Source organism: Rattus norvegicus, chromosome 1 (genome assembly GCF_021556685.1).
Source record: "Rattus norvegicus strain SHRSP/BbbUtx chromosome 1, alternate assembly SHRSP_T2T, whole genome shotgun sequence".
Lineage (NCBI taxonomy): Eukaryota > Metazoa > Chordata > Mammalia > Rodentia > Muridae > Rattus > Rattus norvegicus.
This window is the reverse complement of record NC_141534.1, coordinates 196,251,042-196,275,057: the sequence shown is the minus strand read 5'-3', so window position 1 is coordinate 196,275,057 and position 24,016 is coordinate 196,251,042. Positions and strand designations below refer to the sequence as shown.

Sequence of the window (24,016 nt, the reverse complement as noted above, 5' to 3'; positions counted from 1 at the left end):
AGAAGAAGAAGAAGAAGAAGAGGAGGAGGAGGAGGAGGAGGAGGAGGAGGAGGAGGAGGAGGAGGAGGAGGAAGAGGAGGAGGAGGAAGAAGAAGAGGAGGAGGAGGAGGAGGAAGAGGAGGAAGAGGAGGAGGAGGAAGAAGAAGAGGAAGAAGAGGAAGAAGAGGAAGAAAAGAAAATGCTTGTTATGGAATGGTGGTGGAATGGTAGTTCTTTTTTTTTTTTTTTTTTTTTTTTTTTTGGTTCTTTTTTTCGGAGTTGGGGACCGAACCCAGGGCCTTGCGCTTCCTAGGTAGGCGCTCTACCACTGAGCTAAATCCCCAGCCCCTGGAATGGTAGTTCTAAAACCTACTTATGCTCTCATAAAAAATAAGTTTGCATCTAAGAAGCAACAGTTTTCAAGCTGGGGTTGGAAAGTTAGCTCAGGGATTACGAGCATGTGCTGCTCTTGCAGAGGACCCTAATTTGTTTCCCAGCACCCAGATCAGGTAGCTCACATCCACCCGTAACTCTAGCTCCAGGGAGAGCCAAAGTCTCTGGCCTCTGAGAGCAGAGACACAAAGACAGATACACCCAAGTACACATTTTTAAAAATAGTAAAAATGAACTTTAAAGGAACGGTGGACCATGCCTGTAGTCACAGCACCTGAGAGACCACGACAAGAGGCCTGCCACAAGTTCCAGGTTAACCTGGGCTACAAAAATGACATCATGTCTCAAAAGGTAATTAACAAATGAATAAATCTAAAGATCTATATACTTATCTTAAAACTGAGAATAAAAATGTTGAGCTGGAGAGATGGCTCAGTAGTTAGGAGCACTGGCTGCTCTTTCAGAAGACCTGGGTTCAATTCCCAGCACCCACATGGCAGCTCACAACTGTCTGTAACTTCCAGCTCCAAGGAGTCCAATACCCCCACATGGACACAAAGGCAGGCAGAACACCAATCAATGCACATAAAATTACAGAAATGCCACGCACTGACAATAACACATTAAATATTATACATCAAGGAAAACGAGTACAAATCAAACAACACTCGGGAGGCCGAGAACGATCTGAAAAACTCAAGGCTCAACCTTGATTTCTAGATCCTTCCACACTACTCTGCTCCAGCCACAATCTTCACCGAAGAAAGTACATGAGGCAGAGGCACTCTTGGAATCCATGCCCCCACTCGCTCATCAAACACCCACCAGACATTCTGTATGCTTCATTCTATGCACATGTCGGACAGTTACAAGAAGAAACACCAGAAAGGAGGGCCTTCACACACACATGCTTCCATTTGTCTTTCTTTCCTTCCCAGGAAACTCCCCTTAGCCTTCCAAGCAGGAGTTATTTAGTGGGAAAAGTTCAGCACTTATCAAGGACCTATGTGCCAGGCACTAAACAAGATCCTGAATATGGAAGAGGTAAGAAGTTCACAGTCCACATGGAGAGGCAGAGGTACTTGGCTCGCAAGTATTTACACAACAATATGTGTGGGACACTACATTTAGAACTCTACAAAATGAGACCGGGCGGGGCTGGGGATTTAGCTCAGTGGTAGAGCGCTTACCTAGGAAGCGCAAGGCCCTGGGTTCGGTCCCCAGCTCCGAAAAAAAGAACCAAAAAAAAAAAAAAAAAAAAAAATGAGACCGGGCATAGTGAAGAACGCCTTTAATCCCAGCACTCAGACGCAGAGGCAGGTGGATCCTTTAAGTCTGAGGCCAGCCTGGTCTATACCGTGAGTTCCAGGACAGCCGGTACTACAGAGAGACCCTGCTATCAAACCGGGGTATAGGGGCTGAAAACAAGAAATCTTAGGCAGACAGGTCAAATGTCATGCCTGAGGCCATACAGCAAGTTAGTGGCAGGGTCAGGTCTGAACATAGTCTGTGTTCCTAATCACCAGTTTGTTTAAAAAAAAAAAAATCAGTCTTCCCAGATAATACACAGAGCTTAATCAAAAGCAGGAGGTGAAAGCAGGTGTAGGGCCTAAGAGAACAAGGAAAAACTCAAAGGAAGTGGTACCTTGAAAAAGGAGGACTGCATTCTGTAGCTGTACATCAGACATTACATAGCAAAGCTAGTAGAATGCGCTTCTATCCTGGCAGGCGTCCTTCTGGAACTGAGGGTCTTTTACGAGGAGAGAGTTTAGAGTACTCTACAAGAGAGGCACTGTCTCCTCTGGAGATAACTTACTGTCTCCTGGGTGATGTCCTGCCCTACCACCGGTGTTTCTCAGTAGGAGGACAGCTTACGGTATTCCAGCAAAGGGCAACTGTCTAATTTAGCTGCGTTTTCGGCCAGCACCAGCACACCAGTGGGTGGTCAACAAACAGTTGCGCAATGACAGGAGTTCCGAGCCTCATCGCCTGGGCCCCTCCTCCAGGATCCTCCAGTCCCTGGCCTCTGGAAGCTGGTCACTGCTGACCCTGGCAAGCGGCTCAGAAAAGGCGACGCTCCTGTCCCACCCACCTCCCAGGACACACACCGGCCCCCAAGTGCCCTCGGCTCACTACCTCCGGGTAAGAGCAGGGAAGCCGGGGAGGCGGCGGCCTGCGTGACGGGGATGAAGGGCACGTTGAAACTGAACTCCGTGGCCGAGGAGGAGAAGAGTAAGTTAGTGCCTGACGAGGAGGCGGACGCTCCGCCACCGTTAGCCTTCCTATCCGCCATGGTTGCAGACCCCCGTCCGTTACGTGGCTCTGCGAGCCCGGTGCCTCACACAGACCGGAAACCGGTCCTGAGCATGCCACCGCACTTCCGCACCTGCGCACGGTGACCACAGGACAGCGACTAAGGGACCGATTTTCTTCCGGAAGCTGACGTCGCCCAAAATCAATAAGGTGGAATCGGCTTCAGACCCAAGCCTATCACGTGACACCCTCGGCCTCGCGATACTAGGCCAGCCGCTGGAATCACAACATAGAGGGGTGTGGCCGATGAGGGTTCTGAATCCTAGAGCTATTTGACGCTCGAAATCGCAGATTCTGAGTTGTTCCGGACGCACTTGAGTTTCTCATGGGGTATGTTTTTGGTTGGTTGGTTGATTTGCTTGCTTGCGAGGCAGGATCTCGCTATGCGGTCCAGACTGGCCTTTATCCTCCTGCCAGTTCTACCAGTTCTGAGATTAATACCACCACACACAGCAATTCTTAAATCTTTATGACAAGCAGTAATAAGAATTGGGAGTAAGAAATTTCTATTGGCTGGATTTTTTTTTTATTTGAGCTAGGTTCCATTAAGTTGCCTAGAACTCTCAAGAGGTCTGACTGCCTCTTCTTCCCAGGTGCTTAAAAGGGAGTGAGTGTTCGGCCACGCCAGGCTACTATCTCCTTCAATGTATGCATCAACAAAAAGTGTCTTTGGTAAGCAATTCTAAGTGGTAGACGATTTATGTTTCAAAGGGGCAGAGAAAAGATGTATAATTGCAACATTCTAGAGGAACTCCTCTAATCTAGGGTTCAAGGACCTATCTGCCTACTACCAGGTTTTGGCTTGAATAAAAACAGTAAATTCTTGCAGGGTTGAATTTCCTTTGACACGCATTTTTACGGAACCAAGGGGTACCGGGGGTAGTAGTGGGGACACTACTGGTGAGTCATATAACATGGCCTTAAACTGCTAGGAACCATGCTAGACTAGAAGTTGGTCAGGAAAATTATCTTGTCTTTATTATAAATAAGCAAGGCTGAGAACCGTATACCAGAGAGTGATGTATGAAACAGACCCGAAATCCTTCCCTTCGGGAGTTTACAATCTGGCAAAACAATCAACTAAACAAAGTAATAATAAACTGCAAGCTTTCCTTAAATGTGCTTCCTAGAATACTGACTTCAGAGGACAGAGATCTAAACATTCTAGGAGAGGGAGCATGTAGCTCTTCATCAGATCATTAGCAAAAAATAAAAAATAAAAAACCCTAATAAAAAGATTCCCTGAAAAGGAAAACTAAAACTGAAGCCTGAAAACTAGTACCTCAAGCCTCCTGAGTGCAGGGATCCCAGAGGTCCAGCCCTGCTGTGCTGTCACACGTCTTTAATCCCAGCACATGGCAGAGGCAGGCAGATCTCTGTGAGTTTGAGCCTGGTCTACAGAGTGGGCTCCAGGACAGCCAGAGCTATACAATAAGAAACCCTGTCTCTACAAAACAAAAAACAAACAAACAAAATTCATAAGCACAGGGATCTATTTCCTGATGACTCCCCTTATACATGATTACCTCAGAAAAACCTGAATTCCAAAACAATCACTTTGCATAATTAACATCAAAAATGATTTTTTTTATTTTAGACCACAACAGGAAGAAAAAAACCTAATTATCAAGAAGAGAAAAAGGACAGAAAAGGGCACAGAATGAGATATACCTTTTAAGGGGATGCTCTGAGTGACCTTCTTCTAATCAGGTCCCTTCATGACTACACTCTTCTCAATTAAGGATCCATTGATGGGCACTGGAGATGTAGCTCAGCCTGGGCTACATAGTCAGTTCCAAGGAAACCTGGGATAGATGATAGATAGATAGATAGATAGATAGATAGATAGATAGATAGATAGAATCTCAGCACATAGATTTAATTTGTATATTATAAGGCACAGAGCTAAAATACGAAATTTCCCTCATTCAATTCCAAGAACATGGCTACTTTCTCTACTGAAAGAATGGATGAATAAAGTGGAAATACCATCTCTCATAGTTACTTTTCTTCTGTTGTGATACAATACTATGACAAGAAAACTTACAAAGATTTTAATTGGGTTTATGATTTTACAGGGTTAGAGTCTATGATGGCAGGGCAAAGGCCTGGTGACAGAACAGCTGACATCTCATGATCTGAAAACAGAAGGCAGAGAGTGCACACTGGGAGTGGTGGGAGGTTTCTGAAGCTAAGTCTGCCGCCATGACACATCTCCCCCCCCCCCAACAAGCCACACCTTTTAATCCTTCCTGAACAGTTCTACCAACTGGGAATCAAGTATTCAAACATTTGAGCCTATGGGGACTATTCTCATTGAAACAACTACATTGTCCTAGCCTTGTTAGCTTTCTCAACTCACAAAGCCAGACGTAAAGTCAGATTGAAATGCCAAGTCCAAATTACCTCTTTCATCCCAAAGCAAACCAGGGTGTCATTCCAAATCATGCTACTTTGGCATAAAGATTATCTTGAGCGAAGGCAACTGAACAGAACCACATATAAGAAAATCTCCTGCCTTCCCACTGTTTGTACAAAAGCAGGATATAGGGTTTCAAGGCTTCCTCCCTCCCTTTCTACCAGAAAAGACAGAAGCTAATCACCTGGAAGAACTTATATAAGATTTTATATACTATGTTAACCATGAAACTCTCATGTTTTGATTTCCTGCAACTTGTTGCCTTTGGGAACTAAGAACTACCTTCTTCTGTCATTTCTCTACAATGTTATTGTTCTTTGTGGATGATTGCTGTATAACCTCGAATTCTAAGATATTAAATTACTTTTTCCCAGTTGTTCATAAACTTGTGGCACACATGTTCATGAACTTAATTTTTTTTTTCAAGACAGGGTATCTCTGTGTAGCCCTGGCTGTCCTAAAACTCACTCTATAGACCAGGCTGGCATCAAACTCAGATTCACCTGCCTCTGCCTCCTGCGTCCTAGGATTAAAGGTGTGTGCCACCACTGCTTGGCTCTTAATATTTATTTATTTGTTTGTTTGCTTTTGAGACAGGGTCCTATGTAGCTCAGGCTGGCCTCAAATTGGGTATGTGGCCAAGGCTGTCTGTGAACTCCTGACCTTCCTTGCCTATATCCCAAATGCTATAATTTAAAGATAAGTTCATTCCAGGGGACCAAGAAAGGCAGAGGGGCAGGTTTGGTACCCTTTCCCTTCTGCCCTAGAGATTCCTGGGTTCAGTCAAAGCTGCCTCTGTTCATCTATTGCCATCTCTCCCTCTTTTATCCCTTGCTAGGGATTAAATCCAGGTGCCTCTGGCATACCAGGCAAGTGCTCTGCCACTGAGAAGTTCTTATTCTTCAGCTATCTAGATGCTATTCAGATCACCGCTACCTTTTTAAAGCCAAGTAGGTATAGATGGTGAAACCAGGGTTTTCTGAGGTACATCCCATACACAGGGAAAATGTCTTCTTTATGAAAACTTGACAGTTCCTAAGTTCTCTAGACTACAGGTTACAGTGGAGCTGCCCTTCTGCGTCGCCCTGTAAGAGTATTCTGATCTGTATGCTGTACAGGTATCTTGCCATAGCTCCCTAGTTGTCAGGTTGGAAGCAGAAGGGCTCTGGGTGTTTTTGAGGTTAGAAACTAAAGGCTGGGCTAGGAGAAAGTTCTGAGTGCTTGCCAGCTCCTTGGCCATATTGAGAAGCCCACAAGGCTACAAAGCCTCCTTGATTAAATCGTTCAGGAAGAACTCACTGAGCTGGGGGCAAGTTCTTTTACAGGATTTTGTGCAGGGCACCTTAGAAGAGTTCTACCACCAGAGTCACAAAGAGATCCGATGATCAGACACCGAATGGCGTTTCAACCCCTAATTTTGCTCAGAGATGACTCTTGAGGTTGGCTGAACTTGTGGCTTTTGGTCCGTGTGCAAGGTCTCAAACTTTGAGCCAATGAGGCACCCTGATGGAGTTTGCCTCCAACGCGCGAACACGGTGACCACTATACTCAAGCACAGTAGCCTTCCTCTGCCCGTCTCCAAGATGGCGGCCCCGGGATTGCCCTATCTCTACCCGTCTCCAAAATGGCCGCCCGCCCCGCCCACTCCCTCCCCTCCGGGAGTGCGCAGCACGCTCCCGCCGCCCCTCCTTCTTGAGCTCCACCCAGGTCTCTGGTAGCGCGGTCGGTGGCCGCGATTTCCCGCCATTGTGAGAAGTGGAGGCTGGGACGATCTCCCCTCCTCCGGTCGCTGGACAGCAGCTCTGAGACACTCGTCACCGTCGCCGCAACCACCTCTCCTTGAGACGCGCGGAGGCCCGTGGCTCGCGACGCCCGGCGCGTGGGAGGGCGCGGACGAGGAGCGGCTGAGCCCCCGAGGAGAAGCCGGGCTCCGAGCGCGCTCGCCCGGCAGAGAAGCGCCGCGCGGGCCGCGCTGGCCCCAGCCCTCAGCGCCATGCCCTGTGGAGAAGACTGGCTGAGCCACCCGCTCGGGATCGTGCAAGGCTTCTTCGGTGAGTGGCGCGTGGCGAGCAGGGCCGGGAGGGGAGCGGAGTTTGCGGGACCAGGCCTGCCGCGCGGCCACACTCGGGACGGCGGTCCGGGAGAATCACTGCCGAGGGCTCGCGTGGCCCCGGGCCTGGCAGCCAAGCAGAAGCAGCGGACTCGGGCCGCGGACGCAGGTGCCACCACCTCCCGTCACCTGCCCGCTGCCGGGCTCTGGCTCGCTGGCGGCGTGGACCCAGCTGCGAGCGCTGGCAGTGATTGACGGCCTGGCTCCCGGCTGGTGGCCTACCTAGCCCGGGTCCTGCAGACACGAGAGGTCCCCTTGCCCACGGAGGGCCCTCAGAGCGGTCGCGAAGAGAAGCCACTGCCTGTGGGAGCCTGCGGGATATTTCAAAACTTCCGGGGTGTGTGTAGGGGAGTGCTGGATCCTTCGCACAGAAGTTCATTCTGTTTCCACGTCTCCCTTGACATCCGAGAGAATGCTTCATTTTTTACCCCTGCTCTGTTGACTTAAAAACCCGTCAGCTCTGTTATTAGTTCCTGTACCAGGGCTAGCTAGAAATGCTCAGCTACTTAGATGAGTTGATACAGAACGAGAGCCGAGAGTGCTGTAGGCAAGCTGAGTAAATTTTAGTTGTAATTGTCATGGTTACTTTTTTTTTTTTTTTTTTTTTTTTTTTTTTTGCTTTACTGGACCTCCAATTCCCATTCGAATCCCTGATTTCGGTGCGCTTAATGACTGGCCGGAGCCACCAGTCTCCGTGGAATGTGTTTTCTGTACTAATGCTCCCACAGGATCCGATTCATTTTACCTAGAATTCTAACTACTCAGGTAGTTTCCCAGGGTGAAACTAAACCCGGTAGATAAAAGGACTGGGTAGACCTTAAGATTATAGCCAGTGAACACACAGTCTGATAAAGAGGAGCAGGGATGTGCAAGCCCACGAAAGAGTAAAACATGGGCTTGGGATATTATAGCTCAGTAGTAGAATGCATGCCTGGCCTGATGATGGTCTGAGTGTAGTGCAGGTGGAGAGAAGCTAGATCCATACCTAGCAATCTAGGGTGGTTTTCAAGGGGTGTGTGTGTATAAGCAGCTTACCTGTCATTCTGTCACCTGGAAGACAGCTCTGTCTCTAAAAAGAGAAAAAGGGTCCTATGTCCCTTCACCAAGTGCTAGTAATTGAAGTTCAGAATACTGCAGTCAACAGTTGAGACTAATAACAGATTAGCCCAGCCAAGATTCAGTTCTGGACTGGCTGAAAGTGCAAATGTGTAGATACATTCGAAGGAAAAGCTCCCCGTAGTTAAAGGTTTGGGACTTACAGGGTAAAGTTCCAATGACCGACCCCCAGAATTCCTTATCCTTTACTTTGAGGCAGATCTCTAACCTGATCTGGTCTCATGGAAGTCCTCCTGCCTCATCCTTTGGAGTGTGCCTGTGCCACTTGCCCAGCCAGAATCTCCATTTGTGAGAAATATCCCAGTACCCTGGTCTTGCTGTAGGAATGACGTGGTTTTAAATGCAATACAGATTGGATATATCGTTGTCGCGTTTCGTTCCTTAAGTGTGATCCTAAGGTATCACACCTCTTTATTGTACAGGAAAACACAGAACTTGATTACAAGTACTGTAGTATTTTCTAAATCTTGTGGAATGTTGTGGAAAGGTCATTGTTGCCCTCTGAATGGCTCTTAAGTGTAATCTGCCCTGCTCTGTATTTCCACTGTGTTTTCCTGTGGCTGTCATTCCGTTGGGCACCTTTATGATAAGAGTATTGAAGTTGCTGTATGAAAAGTTGGAGACTTTGGTCTGTGTTTGATTTTCGGTTTTGGTACTGGGGATTGAACCCAGTACAGGCAGGCAGGTACATAGTCCATCCCTGAAGATGGTCTTACTGGCTCCACACCAAGCGTCCCTCCAAGTGTTGCATCGGCTTCAGATATTAAATATCTCTTGACCCTGTCAGATATCTTCATCTTCAACACTGCTGCCATAGCCCAGGACCTTGTAGTCATGTTTTAGACTTCTGCAACAGCTTCCAAGTCTCTTGCACTTATATGCTACAACCAGTGGCTTCCGGCTGCTTCTAGAGACTTTCCCTGTTTGGGTTTTAATTTTATAAGTAACCCCAGGTTGCCCTTGAATTCTCCATTTTCCACCTCAGCCTCTTGGTGTGTGGAGATTACTAGTAAATATCACTGTAGTTGTGTTGACCTGAGTATGTTATGACCTCAGTACCTGACCTACACCTTTTTCCTCCTCTGATGCCCTGTACACTGTATAGCCCAGGCTGGGCTTGAGCCTCTAAATTCTGGGATTACAGGCATGTACTGTCTCTTCTGGCTTTCATCGGTATGTCTTCTGAGGTGTTTTTATATCTACTTGTGCTTTTCTCTGAGGATACATGGACATGGACAGGGGCCCTTGGATACCAGAAGTTATAGGCCCTTGTGAGCTCTTTTCCTGTGGGTGCTAGGATACACTTTTTACTCTTAATTTTCCTCTTATTTTCGTTTGTTTCCTTGTTTGGCTGAGACTGTTTGATGTGGCTCAGGTTGGCCTCCAGCTCCCTAATCAAACATGCCCCTACTTTCCAAGTGCTGGGCTCACATCCACGTCTCACTGTGCTTACCCCCACCCCATATGAATAATTTGAATTACTACCCACTTTGACTTAAGCTCTTGTCATTTTACCTAGGCTGGCATCCACCACTTCCTGGGTTCAAGTGACCCTCCTTTAGCTTCTAAGTAGCTGGGACCACCAGTAGGAGATGGGCCACTAGTCGTACCCATAACAAACAACACACACACACACACACACACACACACACACACACACACACACACACACACACACACGCCTGCTCGCTCGCTCTCTCACTCAGCCGTCCCACTGGCCACGTAACTGCTCTTGATTCCAGGTAGCTTGTAACAGCTGCCTCTTCATTTTAGGTGTTTCAGTTTTGGCTTAGTTGGGTTCCTTGGTTCATTCTAATGGATGAGGCTGGCCAGCGTCTGAAGGAGGAAGTCTGAGACTAATCACTAGTGTTTTCAAAAGTTCAAAGCAGTAATGAGATCAGCGGAAGCTGCTCTGTTCTTGTCATCAGTCCACTGTCTTGTGTGCACCCAGTGTGGAGCTCTTCACCTACTGCCCGGCTCTTGATAGGTGCTAAAGAGTAATTTATGGTAAGACTAGAGCCCAGGGAAAGGGCCTGGGTGTTTTGAGGAACTGCGTTCTAGGACTAAGAGAAGCAGGAGGACACTCGGCTCTGTGTGTTAACTTGCAGTTTTTCTCTTCCGTATCAAACTCACTTGTCCTCAGTGCCAGCACATACCTCATCCCAAATTCTAGGGGTAGAAAATCTACTGTCATCTCATGATTAGCTACCTCTGATGGCCATGAGGGTTGTTGTGTAGGACAGTCATGGCCATTGAGGAGGTTTTCAAAGAAACCTGAATTGAACAGCCATGGCAAAATGTGTGAGTATTTAAGCTATAAATAAGAACTAACATGTGGTTACAAGGCCAATACAGATCTGCTAAGTTAGTTATTATATGTTCTCCCGTTGAATGAAACTCCTTTTGTTTGATTTTTCTATTTTTTTAAGACAGGATCTCACTATGGAGACCAGGCTGGCCTCAAACTTACATCTATCCACTTGCCTCTGCCTCTGCCTCTGGTGTGCTGGGATTAAAGCCGTGTGGCACCAAGCCTTGCTCAGCTGTTCCTACTTTCCAGTGGTTTGTGTGTGGCTTTCTGGGGTGGCGAAACATTCTTATTCAGATATAATTCACATAAAACTTATAACAGGAATGTATATTTGATCTTGTAAAGCAAGCCTGTAGCCACAGGTACTTGGGAGGTTGAGGCAGGAGGATTGAGTTGAAGGCCTGCCTGGGCAACTAATGAAAATCTGTCTCAAAATAAAAAGGCACAAAAGCAACATAACTGAGTGTTACTGGGTATTATAGGTGGCACTTTAGGTTTAAGGCTACTAAATCCTATAAATAAATATTCAATGGTTTTTGCTATCTTTAAATTACATTTAGTGTGAGAGAGAATGAATGAGGGCACAGGAGTGCCACACACAGCTCATGTGTGGAGGTCAGAGGACAACTTGTAGGAATTGCTTCTTTTCTCTCTATTGTGTGGGTCTGCAGAGATCAGACTCGGGTCATCAGGTTTCTCAGCAAACAGCCTTCATCACAGAGCCATCTCTCTAGCCATTTTTTGTTTGTTTGTTTGTTTGTTTGGGTTTTTTGTTTTGGGGTATTTTTATAATGTACAACACCATTATCATTTCCATCACACCTGAAAGAAACCCCAAGACTCTTAGCACTCATCCCCCATCCTCCACACCGCCCCCAGTGCTCTAGCCACAACTACCCTAAACCTGTTGTTGTATTTAAGTAGTCATATGACTCGAGCCATGAGGGGCTGCATTCTTTCATGGAGTATGTTTTCAGGCTTCATCCGTGTTGCAGTGTGCACCTATACTGCGCTGCTTTTCATGGCTAAGCATAATATTTCTGTGTGTAATTGTAAATACCTGGTTTAGGGACTGGTGACTGCATGCTCTTCCTGAAGACCAGGGTTGGATTCGCAGCACAAATGTGGCAGTTTGCACCTGTGTGTAACTACAGTTCCTGGGGATATGATGCCCTCCTCTGCAGACACTAGCCACATTCGTGGTGCACAGACGTACCTGCAGGCACCCATGTACATAAAAAACTGAAAAGTAATTCTTAAGATTTATGTTTTCCCTTCGTGCCTTCATGGCCTTTGCATCATTTCCCGCCTTGAGTCTCTGCTCTGACATCCCTGAATGATGGACTGCAGTCAGTAAGACGATTAAACAAGCCCCTTCTCCCCAAGTTGCTTTTGGTCATAGTGTTTTACCACAGCAATGGAAACTCTAACCAAGACAGATCTTTTCTTTAAATATGGAACACGTAACAAATTTGCGTTGTTATCCTTGTACAGGGACCGTGCTAATCTCTCTATTCCAGTTTTAGTGCATGTACTGCTGGGATCTTATTTTAATTTCACTAATAACAAATAACATCTGGTATATTTACACTTGGGTATTCTCTTTGAAGACCTGTCTGTGAAAATATGTGCGTAATCTCAGCACTTGGAAGGGAAGGGAGAAAGTTTGGTTTGCTGCAGGTCGTTCTGACCAACCTGAACCAGGTAGCATAGTGCATTCCTAGACCATGTGTTCAAGCCCTTTGCAATCAGTGGGGAGGCAGTATTTCGTGTATCCCAGGCTGGCTGGGTACATGCTGAGCAGCCGCTCGCTCTACCAAAGGAGCTGTGTCCCAGCCTACTTCTTTCTTAAACCAAGTATCATGTATTCTTGGCCAACCCCAGACTCACTATGTAGGCAAGGCATTTGTTTTGTTTTGTAGTCAGGGTTTCTCTATGTAACAGCTCTGGTTGTCCTGGAACTTGCTTTGTAGACCAGGCTGGCCTCGAACTCACAGAGACCCACCTGCCTCTGCCTTCCAGTGCTGGAATTAAAGGTATGTGTTACAGGCTGGAGAGATGGCTCAGTGGTTAAGGGTACTGACTGCTCTTCCAGAGGTCCTGGGTTTAATTCCCAGCAACCACATGGTGGCTCACAACCATCTGTAATGAGATCTGCTGCCCTCCTCTAGTGTGTCTGAAGACAGTGACAGTGTACTCACATAAATAAAATAAATAAATCTTTTTTAAAAAAGTATGTGTCACTGCCTTCAGCAAAGGTTTTAGTTATCTTTTTTCTTGTTGAATTGTAAAATTTTGTTTTCTTCTTTCTAGTCTACACGCATAGCCAAGGATTGAACCTAAGTCTTTGATATAGATAATTTTCTTCCCCCTCAGCAATGTGACCATGAATTTTTAACTTTGATAAAGTCTCATTTATTCTCCAAAGTGTTGAGTTCAGTTCAGGGCAATTTCCCTGTTCTGTTAATTAAACTTTGGGACATTGAAATTGGCTGAGGGAAATAACTGAATAGAGAATATTACTCTATTCATATACTTCTAGCCTACACAAATAAAAGGAAAAAAAGAAAAAGAAAAAAAGTCTCATTTATTTTCCTTTTTCTTAATTTTTGGGTGTCTATGTATTTGCCCATTCTGCTGTGGTTTTCTTGTGGTTTTGTAATATAGTGTGAGGTCGGGTCTGAGGTCATTCTTTTCCATATGGCCGTCTGTCTTTCCCTGTCTATTTGCTGAAGAGACTATCTCTTCCTTACTATAGTTTTGGCACATTTGTTGAAAACCAAATTGATGGTAAACTATGTGGTTTTATTCCATTTCCACGCAGTGGTCAGTGTCATCTCTCCTCATGCCAGAACTGTCGTAGTCTTGACTGCTGTGACTTGTCTGTTTTATTGTTGAGGATGGGATGTGTGTGTGTGTGTGTGTGTGTGTGTGTATCTATCTGTCTGTCTGTCTGATTGTGTGTATACACCTAGAATAGACAACAAAGGATGACATTAGGTATCCTGCTCTATCAAGTCATTCTCCATCTTCCCCTCTTGAGGCAGGGTCTCTCACTAGACCCCTCTTGAGGCAGGGTCTCTCACTAGACCCCTCTTGAGGCAGGGTCTCTCACTAGACCCCTCTTGAGGCAGGGTCTCTCACTAGACCCCTCTTGAGGCAGGGTCTCTCACTAGACCCCTCTTGAGGCAGGGTCTCTCACTAGACCCCTCTTGAGGCAGGGTTTCTCACTAGACCCCTCTTGAGGCAGGGTCTCTCACTAGACCCCAAGTTTGGCAGCTTTGGCTAGAGGGGCTAGCTAACCAGTCCCTAGAATCTACCTGTCTCCACCCCCTGCTGGGATTACAGGCTCCCATGACTATACCTAGTTTGTATGTGTGTGCTTGTATTTGAATTCTGGCCTGGCTTACGTGGTGAACTCCGGGTCAGCAGGAGTCCCTGTTTCAAAAGACAGCTGTCAAAAAATGACACCCATTGTCAAATGGGTCATACACATATATCCGGAATCCACTCGAGACGGAAGCAGGAAGACTGCTAATTCCAAGGCCAGCCGGGGCTACATAGTGAGACTGGTTTTATTTTTAAATAAGCAAAACTGTGGTTGAGAGAGGGTGGGGTCCCAGGCAGTAGCCTCATGATGGAGTATGTGCTCCGTGTTTGAGACCTACCATCGTCTCTCTCTAGCATTATTATCTCTAAGACCTAGTATCGTCTCTAGCATTGTGGGAAGCCAAACATGAACTATTACTGTTTAGAACCTAGAACACTAGTATTTTAAACAGTATTTGATTTTTACAGTCATCTGAGACTTTTATATCCATTTTAATTTTTGTTGCTTTTATATTCTTTGAGCAATTTATTTAAAATTGTCTTTAAGTGAGTGAAAGGTAAAGATTTTTTATGTAACATCTCCACTTCCTCCATATGGTAACGTTTATTTGTCACAATTAGGAAATCCTCACTGAGCTGAGGCGGCTCAGTGTGCTTGCTAACCTGATGACCTGAATTTGATCTCTAGAACCCATGTCTGAAGTGGAAGGAAAATGAGATACAGAGTTGTCCTCTGGACCCAGATTAGATTCACAGTAACTACATGGTAACTGTAACTGTCTGTAACCAGTTCATGGGCTCTAATGAACTCTTCTGATCTCTGTCAGCTCCATGTCCACATGGTATATATATGTATTTTCAGATACCACATCTCCGTATAAAATAACATGAATGATTATTTAAAAAGTTGTTAATGTTGTCCTATGACCTCTGTTCACAAAGCCCTACCCCAAATGTATGTATTTTTTAAATAAACAGGCATTAGCACGTTATCATCCGAAGTCCCTAGTATGCATTGCTCGGATAGTGTGATAGAACGAGTATGTTGAGCTTAGTGACAAACCGCCAGGCTGGTTCCGCCCTCCAGCAGCAGTGAATGGAAATTGCTGTGTTAGCAACTCCGACTGCCAGGTCCCAGCTCTGCTCATCGGCATCCCTGGTTACCTTTTGGGTTTCTTGGTTTGTTAGGTTTGGTTTGGTTTGGTTTTTCCAGGCAAGGTTTCTCTGTGTAGCACTGGCTGTTCTGGAACTCACAGAGTTCCTGCCTCAGTCTCCTAGTCATGCAGTTAAAGGTCTAATCCATCACGGAACGGCTGGGGTTTGTTTCGTTAAAGATCAGTTTGGACACTTACTCATCTGCGTGTAGTGTGGTTAGTGTTCTGTCTGTATTTTCATCACTCTATAGTGAGTGAGTGAGTGAGTGAGTGTGTGTGTGTGTGTGTGTGTGTGTGGTCGTCTGCCTGTCTGTGTTTGCTTTTCTTTTCTTTTTTTTTTTTTTTTTTTTTTTTTTTTGACAGTTTCCTTCATGTAACAGTAGTGTAGTTAAGTCTAGCTTATTTTCTTTTGTGGAATGCGTCATTGGTATTTTATTTAAACAGTTTTAGCCAAACATCTAGGTTTTCTTCTGTGTTTTCTTCTGAATTTTATGATGTTACTTTTGTTTGTTTAGTTCTGTGATCCATTTTAAGTTAATTTGTGACAGATTTGAGGTTCGATTCTAGGTTATAATTTTTGCAGTGTCACTCGTTTTTTCTCACATTGTTTCTTAGGGTTCTTTCTCCATTGTATATTGTACATTGCTATATTGGTTTTGCTCCTTTGACAGTTCAGTTGGCTGCATTGATGTTGATAAACTTACAGGCTGTTTATTTTGTTTCCTCAGTCTGTCCTTTTGCCAATACTTGGAGTTTGTTGTTTTGTTTTTGTTTTGAGTCAGGGTATTATGTAGTGTGAACTTGCTTTGAACTTGCTAATAGCCAAGAGTGACTGAATTTGATCCCCATCTCTGCCTACTGCTGTGATTACGGCTGTGTACCACCACTCCTTGTTTTCTGAAGCATTGGAAGTCCAACCAAGGCTTCATGCATGCTAGGCAAGCGCTTTCCCACCACAGCCACATCCCCAACACCTGGGGTTTTGTTTGCAGTTTTTCCCCTCCTGAACGGCTTCCTAGAAATTTTGTCTTATTTTCATTTTCTTTTTGTCTCTCTCTTTTTTTCTGTTTCCTCCCCACCCCAACCCTTTTCTAGTCTTATGTAGCCTAGGCTGGCTTTGAACTCCTTTCCTTCTGCCTCCACCTTCTAGGTACTAGGACTATGAATGTGAACTGTCCCACCCAGGAATTTGTGTTTTCATATTAGTCGTTTGTGTTGATGTTTTCATTTCCGTTCCTTGATGCTTGCCCTTAGTTTTACTGCTTTTCTAATTGCACGTGTTGATTAGTAGACTATTTTATGTCTGTTTTTTTCTTGGTATTTGATAGACATTTCAAACTTATTTTTTCCTCGAAACCCCACTTTAGTATTCCACAAACACTACACAGATTAATCTGTAATTCATCGGAGAAAATTTGGAACTATCCTCAAATTCCCAAATTAGTAGTGTGGGTTTATTTGGGGAAGGAGGTTCATGGTAAGTGAATTGTGGTTTCAGAATTTTCTTTCTGTTTTTCTTTTCCTGTGCATTCCTTTTGGTCAGTGAGCATAATGATACATCTGATTTCCATTGAGTTTAACCTAAAACATACATTTTGGGAATTTGTTATACTCACTTAAGAAGGAAAGGTCTGTTTGCACTACTAAGAAAGGGAGAATTTCTTCTTCCCCAATCTGTAAAAGTCAAGTTTTCCTCCTGGCCCCAGGCTTCAAGAATAACGACTCTGAAACTCAAATATATTTACAAATACCTCTGCCATAAGCTTTGGCTGTTCCTAGAGAAGTTCTGCCACATGGCTGGTCACCTCTGCTTAGCTCCCATGCTTCTGATCTCCATGTTCCTGGGCCAGTCCTCCTGGACCTGGCTCTATCCCAGAATCCTCTCTGTCCACCTTCAGTTTGCTGCTTCAGCTATAGGTCAGTCAGCTTTAACTGACAGGTGTTGGATCCATTCAGTACACAAGAGATTTCTCTACACCAATCCCAGGTGGTCAGCCTTAAAAATAATAGAAATAAGCAAGGGTAAACGGACTCAATAGGTTGTACTTATATATCTATCAACAATATATCTAACAATAATAGTTAAAGAGTACAAAGTCATGAATTTGAAAGAGAGTTGGCTGAGAGGGATAGCAGGGCGTGGGTGATGGACAGAGAGAGTGTTGTAATATTGGGTGTTGTTTGCTTGCTTGTTTTTTGAGGTGGGTTTTTTTTTTTGTTTGTTTGTTTGTTTGTTTGTTTTTGGTCTTGCCCTGGCTAGAAATTACTCTGTAGACCAAGCTAGCCTCCAACCTGGAGATCCACCTGTCTCTGCCTTCCAAGGGCTGGGATTAAAGGTATGCACCACCATTACCTGGATAGCCCCAAGTTTTAAAATAAGTTTTTAAAGCTGTCCCAAGAAGAAAATAAGAGACACATAGGTTTGCTGTAGGTCTTGTCATAAAAAGATGACGTCCATGCACCAGCTGCAGAGCTTCAAGCTGCCTCCAGACACTGGTGAGCTGAGAGTGGACAAGTGTGCAGCCACAGTTGCAGGGCCTGCTGCTGCGTTGCGTAGTTGGAAAAGTGTAGTCTCTTAAAGCGATGAGCGCACCAGCCAAGCAGGCTCATTTAGGATACTCACCTCCCCCTCCCAGAACACGCACTGTCCAAGCACGTGAGGAACTTGGGGTAAGATAAATCATTCTGAGTTATGAACAAGTATCAGCAGACTTCAAAGAAGGGAAATCATTGTGTGTGTTCTGTCTGTAATAAGAGGGAATCGGAAATCCGAAAGCTGACAGAAAACTTTAGATTTGTAGAAGACTTATAAACAGTCAGTAGATCAGAAAGCAGTCCCTATGAAACTTAAAATTGTTCCCAGGTACACACAAATGGAAATGTAAGAACATCCTCTAAGCACAGCCAGAGACCGTGCTGTATGTATATTGTATGTATATTTGAAAAGAAGGCTTCAAGCATTGTGTCCATATATGAAATCAGAAATGAATACTAAAACCCAAGTCACACAAAGAAAAGAAAAGGAAATAATGAAGGAAGAACAGAAATTAAGGGTTGGAAACGAGAAAACAGCAAATCAGTGAGACTTGAGACAGTCTTATGTAATACAGGCTGCCTTAGAACTCGGTAGTGTGTGAAGGTGGTCTTAAACTTTCTTACAGCTTTCTACTTACTACATTGCTGGAAGTTGCTACACATTGGGAACAGTGTGCATGTGGAGGTCAGAATGACAGACCACTTTTGCTAGGTTCTCTCCTCCTCAAGGGACTGAACTCAGAGGATCCTTTGGTAGCCTGTGTCTCTACTCAGTGGCCATTAGCTTGAACTTGCTGATCTTCCTGCCTCCATCTCCTGGGTGTAGGCATGCACCACTACACCTGCTTTATGCGGATGAGCCAGGGCCTCATCTTGCTAGACACTACCATCTGAGCTACGAGTGCAGCTAGCTCCCTCTTTGTTTCTTCTTTAAGTGTGTTTAGGGTGTGTGTGTGTGTGTGTGTGTGTGTGTGTGTGTGTGTGTGTGTGTGTGTGTAGGGAGTGTGATTGGGGATTGAATCACTGAACTAAATCCCTAATCTTTTATTTCCTTTGTTAGACCCCTAGCTAGACTAGTAAAGAAAAAAGAAAACAAATTACCCATACCAGGAATAAAGAGGAAATGCCACTGTGTACTAACTGGACGGATAGAAGAAAAGACTTGGATACATATATTCGGAGATTTATGTAACTTCCTGTTCCAACAGTAACTTACACCAAACACAGTGGCTTGAAACAATATAGATTCATTACATTACAGCTCTAGAAGCCAGAGTGTGACACTGAGATAAAAACCAAGTTGTCAGCAGGGTTTGCATCCCTACCTGGAGGTTCTAAGAACAAATCTAATTCCTTGTCTTTTCTGAGCTTTAAAGAGTCTGGCTACCAGAATGGGAAACAGTTCAGTTAGTAAAATGCATGGCTTGCAAGCATGTTGACCTGAGTTTAGTCCCTAGAATTTACATATAAAAGCTCAGCCTGGAATGCATGCCCTTAATCCCGGCACCTAGAGAGGTGGACATAGGCACATCCCTGTGGTTTTTGGCTAGCCAGCCTCCTACTTGGCAAGTCCAGGTCAGTGAGAAATTCTTTCCAAAAAAATGAATGAATGAATGAATGAATGAATGAATGAATGAATGAATAATGCCAGACAACACCCTAGTTGTTCTTTGTCCCTTACATGCGCGCACGCGCGCACACGCACACACCTGCCCCAATAACCAACAAATTATTTTCCTATCATTCAGACTTATTTGTCATGGGTTGTTAGTGTGTGGTCTGGGCTGCTCTGGAACTCAGATGCCTCCTTACCTAACTTGACACCTAGGTTGTCCCACATTTTCTTCTCAGTCTCCCTTCCACAGTGAGCCCTCCTAGATGATTTTCTTGTTTTAAGGTTACTAGTTTTGAACTCAGTTATGGGAAGTAAGCCCCACTGGGGCATTCTTTGTACCGTATTCACAAACTGTCCAACTTGCCTTCCCTCCAGCCTCTCCCATGATGCCTTTATGAACTGGCCTAGTTTAGTTCCCATACTAAGTAGACCGATCCTTTCTATCCTTCTGTGTGGTTAAGTCTTCCTTTAGCAGGCTCTATTGCTGTTACTCTTCACTTTTCTTTCTTTCTTTTTTAATCAAAGGACACAAGGTAACCCAGTAGTAAAGGAAGTTCTTTAAAATATAACTAAACACTTATATACAAAAAAATAGAAATCTCGACCTAAACCTCATACTTTCCAAAGAAACTAATTCAGTTGGTTATAGATCTAAAAACAATACCTTAAGTATGGCACTAAGACTGTTTCGTTCTTCATTTTTAAATAATTAAATAATTAAATTCGTTTAAATAATTGAATTAATTAATTCATATAAATGTGGGTGGTGCACATGTGGAGGTCAGAAGACAACTTGGGGAATCAATTCTCTCCTTCCACCCTGTGGATCCTGAAGATTCACCTAAGGTCATCAAGCTTGGTCCAGTTAGGGAAATGTTTGAGCACTGCTACAGCAGGGTTGAGTGTTTCTGACAGGCTCCGCTACATCACGGTTAGAAACAAATCCCCCTTATTCGCCATCTGCTTAAGGCAGCCATGTGATAAACATGAAGACGTGTGGACATGTCTGCTGGGGGTTTAGTCCACAGAATCTGTGTTCTGTGGGTTACTCCCTCTTTGGTCCTCCTTTTCACCTCCTGTGAGTCACTCCTGTAGGTTGCTTCTTCATTATGAGGACAGGATAATACTGTATGTATAGTGGAGAACTGGTTGCCACTTTGGGAGATGGGCCTCTCTGATAGAAGGACAGACATACTGTCTCTATATATAGCACTAGAAGCCTAGAACATCACTTACATAGCAGCATGATTGGTGTTGAAGGACAGAATTACAATTCAAACTTTTTTCTGTCTGCTTTTATTTTGTTTGAGATGATTCGTGTAGCTCAGGCTCCTATGTAGCTGCAGAACCCGGGACTTCTGATCCTCCTGACAGGCCCTGACCGACCCGAGTTAGATTCCCAAGAGCCAACTCCTGCACGCTGCTCTCTGGCCTCTGTACACCAAACAACAAACAGCTGTGACTAAAAGTCTCCAGCTTCCGTCTCACCGTGTATTACTGTATATGAAAGTCTCCTGAGCAGTGAAGCTCCTTGGATGCCTGTGACTGTCCCAGCTGCACATTTGCTTTGTGTTAACCATGCAGCTTACATGTTACTAACGTGAACATAATCTGTTGGCCTATGCCGGGTGTTGATGACCATATTTCTCTTTCAGCACAAAATGGAGTTACTCCTGACTGGGAGAAGAAAGTTATTGACTACTTCAAGGAGAAGCTGAAGGAAAATAATGCTCCTAAATGGGTGAGCTTACTGTTGTTGTAGGAGGTGGCTGGCTGTGGTTTCTCTCAGCAGAGTAGATGCCCCACTGTCCTTGTGACTACAAGTGGAGAAGTGAGTGCATACAACTCTTCGAATGTGAAAATAAAAGGGCTTTGGTCTGATGCTTCTGTGTCGCGCCTCTAGGTGGCAGCAAATGGCTGTTCTGAAGAAAGAGTAAATTGTGATTCTGACAGTGGTTGTCACCTTTGTTTTGTTCCTTCCTAAAAGAATTGGCATGTGAATGTTCAGAAGACCTCGTCAAAGCATGTGCTTTTCTGCTGACTTCAAGGGTTCAGCAGTCCCTCATGACAGTCGATGTTTGCAGTATGGGGGCTTAGGAGGCTGACACAGGAGGATCATGACAAGTTTGGGGCTAGACTGGGCTACTAAGGAATTCCAAACTATACTGAACTACAAAGTGAAACTGTCTCAAAAGAAAGGAAACAAGGGGGCTGGAGAGATGGCTCAGTGGTTAAGAACACTGGCTGCTCTTGCAGAGGTCTTAAGTTCAGTTCCCAACATTGACCTGGCTTTTCACAACCATCTGTAATGAGATCAGATGTCCTCTCTGGCACACAGAGTATTCATGTACATGTACATACATAAACAGATCTTTAAAGAAAGAAAACAAAGACAAAACAAGAACAAGAAAACAACAAAACTGGACCAAAAGGCAGGCAGGGAGGTGTTACACATATTACAGATGCTTTTAGAAGGAAAAGCATCCTGTTATAGTGGTGTTGTCACGCGAACTTGTAAGAATTCTGAGGACAGTTCTTTGCCCAGCACATGTTATGTTGAACTGTGAAAGCATACAGCTGGATAGGGCTAAATTTTGAAAATGTGTCTAACATTTTACAGAAACAACGTTGCTGAATTGCTTGCTTCTTTCTATCTGAAGGTACCATCGTTGAATGAAGTCCCCCTTCATTATCTGAAGCCTAACAGCTTTGTCAAGTTCCGTTGCATGATTCAGGATATGTTTGACCCCGAGTTTTACATGGGCGTTTATGAAACCGTTAACCAGAACACAAAAGCACGGGTATGTATCGCGTTCTCCCTGAGCCATGCTAGCTATGATTTGTAATATGAATTGCATTGATACATACTTTGCCTTTTATTTTGGTCACAGGTTCTTCATTTTGGAAAATACAGAGATGTAGCAGAATGTGGGGTATGTATCCTTTGCGTATTTGAGGCTTTTTAGCATGATTTTTCCACCTAAAAAGAGAATTTGTCTTTTCTTTGGTTGGTTGTCTTGTATGTGAATGAGTTCTAAAAAAATCTGGCAGAATTTTTTTTTATTTGTCTTTAAGAATTTTTCTGGCATTTTCTTATTTATCTTTTAAAGATTTCTGGCAAGATTATAAATGACAGGATTCTTCCTTAGTATCTGTGACTAAAAGCACAGTGAGTGTTTCTTTAAACAAAAGTGAAAGGTTAACTTAGACTTAGCACTTTCTCAGTTAGGTGTAATCAGACATTTGCTTGCTTGTTTTGTAAGGCAAGGACATTCATGTGAGTCCTGGGGCTCAAACTCAGGGAGGGCATCAGGATTGACAGAAAATGCCTTTGCCCACTGAACTACCTTATCTCTCCTTCAGTTAATACTGTTAAATCTCACTGTTTTTCTAGGGAAAGTTGTGGGAGTGGGTGTCAGAGATTTAAAAAGCATATTTACCATTGAACCCTACCTCCAACTTAACAATATGCCCGTTCTGAGGGAGGTCTTACTGTGTGGCCTGACTGTCCTGACTTGAGCTTGTGTCTGTCCTGCTGCTCCCCACCAGGTGTTGGGATTGTGCCTGACTTTACACACAGGCTTTAAAACAGTGTCCATTGACAGAAGGAAGTGATGAAAGCACGGCGTACAAGTCCCTGCTGCTCTCTGAGGGGGCGGGCGCTCTGCTGCACATAGGGTTCCATAGTGCTAGGCCCCAAGGGACAGGGTCAAGTAGAAATGTACTCAAAGACATTTGTAAAGGACCTCTAAACTGTCTGCCTTCTGTTTCTTCCCTTGCATTGCTTTTCTGATAATAGGAGGAAAAGATTGCCCTTTGACTCCTGTTTAGCGTATGGTGCTTAGCTGGGCCTATAAAAAGCTTATTTTTATTTTAATATAAAAGAGACCATTAGCATGTCTGAATAGACCAGATAGCTAGTAATGTCTTCTGTCGTTTGCTTTATGGTTTTCATGTGTTTTCTACTAAAACACAGACTTTAATTGTTCATTTTGGGGAAGAAAATGAGAATTATATTTGTGGTTAACCAAGCAGGTCAGTATGAAGGTGAGGCCTCTGCCATTACCTTTTCCGGGTCTAGCTCTCTGCTTTGTGCACCAAGAACCTGTCAGCTCTTACTCAGACTTCCTGAGAGTTGATTGATAGATAACCCTATTAATACCAGCTACAATTACGAGATTCAGAAGAGTCAGTTCTAGTTGAAGGAAGTGCTCTGGTTTAGTGGTTCACAGAACAAAACACCAGCTTTAACTGTGAATTCTGACAATGACGTAGAGTAGTGGGCTCATTTAAAGATGGGTTTCCCCTGTCTCACACTGCTTCAGACTCTTGTTGTCATGTCTTTTTTCCATAAGACAAATGGGATACCAGGTTAATGGATAGACTAGCTTCTTTAAAACGTTATAATGCATTGGTGATTATATTACTATTTAAGGTTTCCTCCTCCCTGTACAGTAGCATAAATTACAAGTTGGTAATCTTGACATAACACTGCCATGGGCTCAGAGACAGTTTGTGTGTCTGCAAAAAAAAAAAAAAAAAGTGGGATGGTGGGGTACATGCTTTTAATCCCAGTACTTGGGAGGCAGAGACGGGCAGGATTTGAGGCCAGCCTGGTCTACAAAGTGAATTGTAGCACAGGCAAGACCACACAGAGAAACCTTGTCCCAAAAAAAAAGCAAAACCAAAAAAATCTTAAATGAAAGCCCCATTCCAATGAAAGGAACCTTGCTCCTAGAGG

The 24,016-nt window shown here is 44.3% G+C and overlaps 2 protein-coding genes, 1 long non-coding RNA gene and 1 other non-coding gene across 5 annotated transcripts in view; 3 read left to right on the top strand and 1 right to left on the bottom strand.

Annotated features, from left to right (window-relative positions):
* The window catches only part of Sec23ip (SEC23 interacting protein), a 42,965-nt gene extending 40,149 nt beyond the window's left edge, over window positions 1-2,816 (bottom strand). Inside the window, exon 1 of one of the 2 annotated variants that reach the window (NM_001134859.1) lies at window positions 2,509-2,816. In NM_001134859.1, the coding sequence (NP_001128331.1) occupies window positions 2,509-2,665 (157 nt within the window). In that variant the 5' untranslated portion in view covers window positions 2,666-2,816. The remainder of the gene's footprint in view (window positions 1-2,508) is intronic. The other variant, XM_087560197.1, reaches the window with a different exon arrangement.
* A 75-nt stretch (window positions 2,817-2,891) lies between these two features.
* Window positions 2,892-5,489, top strand: LOC148007821 (uncharacterized). Its single transcript, XR_015647507.1, has 3 exons — window positions 2,892-3,015; window positions 3,279-3,357; window positions 4,764-5,489. It is a non-coding gene; the product is annotated as an uncharacterized LOC148007821 (long non-coding RNA).
* Window positions 5,490-6,815: 1,326 nt separating this feature from the next.
* Mcmbp (minichromosome maintenance complex binding protein) overlaps window positions 6,816-24,016 on the top strand; it is a 45,001-nt gene continuing 27,800 nt past the window's right edge. The window contains exons 1-4 of the mRNA NM_001039608.2: window positions 6,816-7,155; window positions 20,931-21,016; window positions 21,936-22,076; window positions 22,167-22,208. Coding sequence (NP_001034697.2) covers window positions 7,098-7,155; window positions 20,931-21,016; window positions 21,936-22,076; window positions 22,167-22,208 — 327 coding nt within the window. The 5' untranslated portion in view covers window positions 6,816-7,097. The remainder of the gene's footprint in view (window positions 7,156-20,930; window positions 21,017-21,935; window positions 22,077-22,166; window positions 22,209-24,016) is intronic.
* On the top strand, window positions 13,062-13,192 carry LOC120100354 (small nucleolar RNA SNORA36 family). Its single transcript, XR_015655759.1, has one exon. It is a non-coding gene; the product is annotated as a small nucleolar RNA SNORA36 family (small nucleolar RNA).